Here is a 3,617-nt window from a genome sequence, read left to right on the forward strand (position 1 = left end):
CAGGAAGGTGGGTTAAGACAAGAAGCAGCTCATCAGGGAGGTGGTGAATCTAAGGATGCCCATCTGCACCGGAGAGCAGAACAAGATGTGGTGTGGTGAGACTGCAATAACAGGCCCATTGCCCATAACCGTGTGGCGGACATACGAAATTCAGTTTGTTCCTAGCTACTCCCTCCGTTCCTAAATATAAGCCCTTTTAGATATTCTAATGTGGACTACATACAAAGAAAAATGAGTGAAACTACACTCTAAAATACGTCTATATACATCTGAATGTAGTCCGTATTAAAATCTCTAAAAAGGTTTATATTTAGAAACAAAGGGAGTAGATTGTATGTCCTGTATATAAATGAACCAGACATACCAGCCCCGGCTTCTTCCCAGCGGTTGTCGGATCATGCTCTAGGACAAGTTCTTTTACGAGGATTGAAATGCAAACCCTTGTGTTGCTATGCTGCCACCCAAGATAGTATTCTTGGATGAAAGTTATCAAATACCACAATGTAACAGAACTAAACATTACATTTGTGAGATTTGAAATCACTCGCCACAAAGCCTATTGTCGCAAGAAAGTGCTAATGAAACACAAGTTTTATAGCAACCACGGTTTAATCATCATTTGGGACACGGTAAAGACCAACCACAAACCTAGTCACGGAAGCAGCTTCCCGGCCATGAAGCACGCGAACTTATTGCTCCGGGAGTACTCATACGGCACCCCAGCCATGGTGAGCAGCCGCTCCAGGACCTCCTTGGCCTGGTCGGGCTCCGCGGTCTCGCACTCCATCTCGTAGTTTGTGCCGAAATCGAAGTGTGTCTCGTCGAGCTCTAGCACGAGCCCCTGCCCCTCGCACTCCTCGAGCTCATACACACCGCGGGTGTTCCGGAAGTCGCCGAGGAAGACGAACGGCGATTTGTCCCTGCCGAGGCCGTACTCGTCGGAGACGAGCCGGACAATGGGGGAGTCGACCGCGCCGAGACGGGCGGGGTTGTCGACGCAGGTGAGGACAAGGGCGGGGTCGAGGGGCTCCACGACCTCCTCAACGCGGCTGACGCCAGCGTCGATGCGCGGGTGGCGCTTGAGCGTGAGGACGGCGCGGGAGGGGTCGCGGTCGTCGGTGCCGTAGAGGCAGACCCGCTGGGCGGCGGTGGCGGCGGCGAGGGGCCACGCGGGGGCGTCGGTGCGGAGCAGGCGGGGCGCGAGGAAGGAGGAGAGGCGCCGGTGTGCGGCCGCGTCGGGGAGCCGGAGCTTGATCTCGACCTCCATGGGGTTGGGGTTGCGGCTAGGGCTCGGGAGGCGGGGGCTGGAAGGGGCGGCGGCGGCGTCGTTCTAGGGATCGAGAGGAGCAGACGAAAAAACCCCCGAAAAAAAACCTACGAAAAAAAACCAGTGAATGGTGGGACGAAAAAAAACCGGACGATAATGGTGGGACGAAAATAAAAACCGGAACGCGACCTACCAACTGAGACATTAGGAGTAGAGATATATTTAGAGATATAACACTACACTTTCTCCTGATTTTTTAATCGTTTGATTAATGTTTCCATAAGTATTGCCCATGTATGGTATGGGAGACCAATCAATCAACAACATAAAAGTGTTTTCCTGATAATGGGCTGCACAACTTGCAAAGATAATATTTTTGGAACATGCACGCTTACATTTTTGGTTCAAATTAGTGCAGGTGTAAATTTTCTGTGTGTTTCATAGTTTATATCTTTATATAAAGAGCACTCTCTCCACCTAAATGAACTCACTATTTAGAACAGTATGAAGTCGAGCAAATGTTTTCATTGGTCCGTGTTCAGATTACTGGGTAGGTCAAGGTAGATAAGCGCAACTATAGTAAAGTTGTCCAATATTACATACAAACTGAAACCATAAAGAGTCTGATGACGTGGTACATATATTATATATACTTCAACTTTGATCGATCAACCATGTAGAGAAGTACATTTGTTGAAAAGTGTAGAGATTTGTTTCTTTTGCATTGCTAATGCTCAAATAGTAATTTTTGTGTGTGGCGATTGTTTGAAAATGGGATGAAAAATACTTCTGTGGAACTTTTTATTCAGGAGGAAGCCGAAAGAATGAGCTGTCTTTGAAGATTACTGGCCATGCCAAGGTAAGATATATAAGTGCGCTCTCTCTCTCTCTCTCTCTAATTGAATTATTTGGTCATATTAGTTCATTGTAAGTATGCAAATCGGATAGATGATTTTCACAATTACCTCTTCAATTCCTCACCTTCTAATGATTTATTGGCTCTGTAGCCAATATTTATAATCCTCACGTACAAAGCTGGACACCAAACTTGATGTGTCAATTGGACCAATCTACTACTTACAGCTACCAATGTGATACTCACGTTCAGTTTTAGTTGCACCCATGTCCGCAATTTCTCCATGAAAATCATGGGCAGACAGAGATAGGAAAAACCTAGAGTCCTTGAAGGAGGATAAGAGTTAGAGCACATTCGCGAGGGAGTAATCCAAGCATCAGCGATCAGTCGTTTCAACTGAGATAGAGGATAATGCGACCCATCCAGAGATAACTGGAGAACAAGAGGTAATGTTCGTCTTGATGGTGATTTTTTTTTCATAGCTACTCTCAGAAATCCTCTTGGTAACTATGTGCACACCTTCTTCGCAGTCCTTTGCTGTTGCTGTTGCCGATTACTCAGGAGTAAAGCATACAAATGTGGTTTGATGAGATGCAGCTGCCAGAGAAGACCGATGACAGTGCTTCTTGACAAGCAAGTACATAGTGTATGTGACCCCTTTTTGCATAGAAATTTGTTGGAGAAGACCAAAGATGGTGATCCTCGGCAATCAAGTAGTACAAAGTTAAGTTAACCTTCTTGGAAAGAAATCCACGTGATGGTGTCATGGTGATCCTGCTACGTGCAACTGATTTCTTCTCAAATTTTGCATATGGTCAAGCAAAGAAAGAGACCCCCGAGCAACCTGGACTGTGATTAAAAATTCAAGTTCTAACTCTGAATTATGCAATTTAGTATTTATCTCTACCAATGTACCTAAAAGTTAAATTATTTTGCTTCTGAACCATATGGTTAATTATGACAAAACATATCTTCTGCATTTTCTAGATGGTATCAACAGGCGCCAAACTATAAGTAGTAAATTGTCTTACATGATTTTTTTTGCCTTCTCTATGATTTCTCTTTTATGTATAGTCTAAATATAAAGTTTTCGGTTGGGTCTAGATGTCTAGCAATTTGGCACTTCACACATACTCGTGTTTTCTTTATGAACATTCTTGTCACTCAACATGAACTATATTTCGACTGGAACTCATTGGGAGAATGCTATTCATCATGATATACTTGGTGAGGGAGTCCTGGATTAGTGACTCTCCGAACAGCCGGACTATATCCTTTGGCCGGACTGTTGGAATATGAAGATACAAGATTGAAGACTTCGTCTCGTGTCCGGATGGGACTCTACTTGACGTGGAAGGCAAGCTAGGCAATACGGATATGTATATCTCCTCCTTTGTAACCAACCTTGTGTAGCCCTAGCCCTTTCCGGTGTCTATATAAACCGGATGGTTTTAGTCCGTAGGACAATATACAATCATACCATAGGCTAGCTTC

The 3,617-nt window shown here is 44.8% G+C and overlaps 1 protein-coding gene across 1 annotated transcript; it reads right to left on the minus strand.

Annotated features, from left to right (window-relative positions):
• Positions 1 to 567: 567 nt before the first annotated feature.
• LOC123148085 (triphosphate tunnel metalloenzyme 3-like) lies at positions 568 to 1,267 on the minus strand. The gene has a single exon (XM_044567441.1). It carries the CDS (start codon positions 1,265 to 1,267, stop codon positions 653 to 655), a length of 615 nt encoding a protein of 204 aa, XP_044423376.1. The 3' UTR covers positions 568 to 652.
• Positions 1,268 to 3,617: the final 2,350 nt, after the last annotated feature.

The sequence above is a fragment of the Triticum aestivum genome, chromosome 7A (assembly GCF_018294505.1).
Source record: "Triticum aestivum cultivar Chinese Spring chromosome 7A, IWGSC CS RefSeq v2.1, whole genome shotgun sequence".
Taxonomy (NCBI): domain Eukaryota; kingdom Viridiplantae; phylum Streptophyta; class Magnoliopsida; order Poales; family Poaceae; genus Triticum; species Triticum aestivum.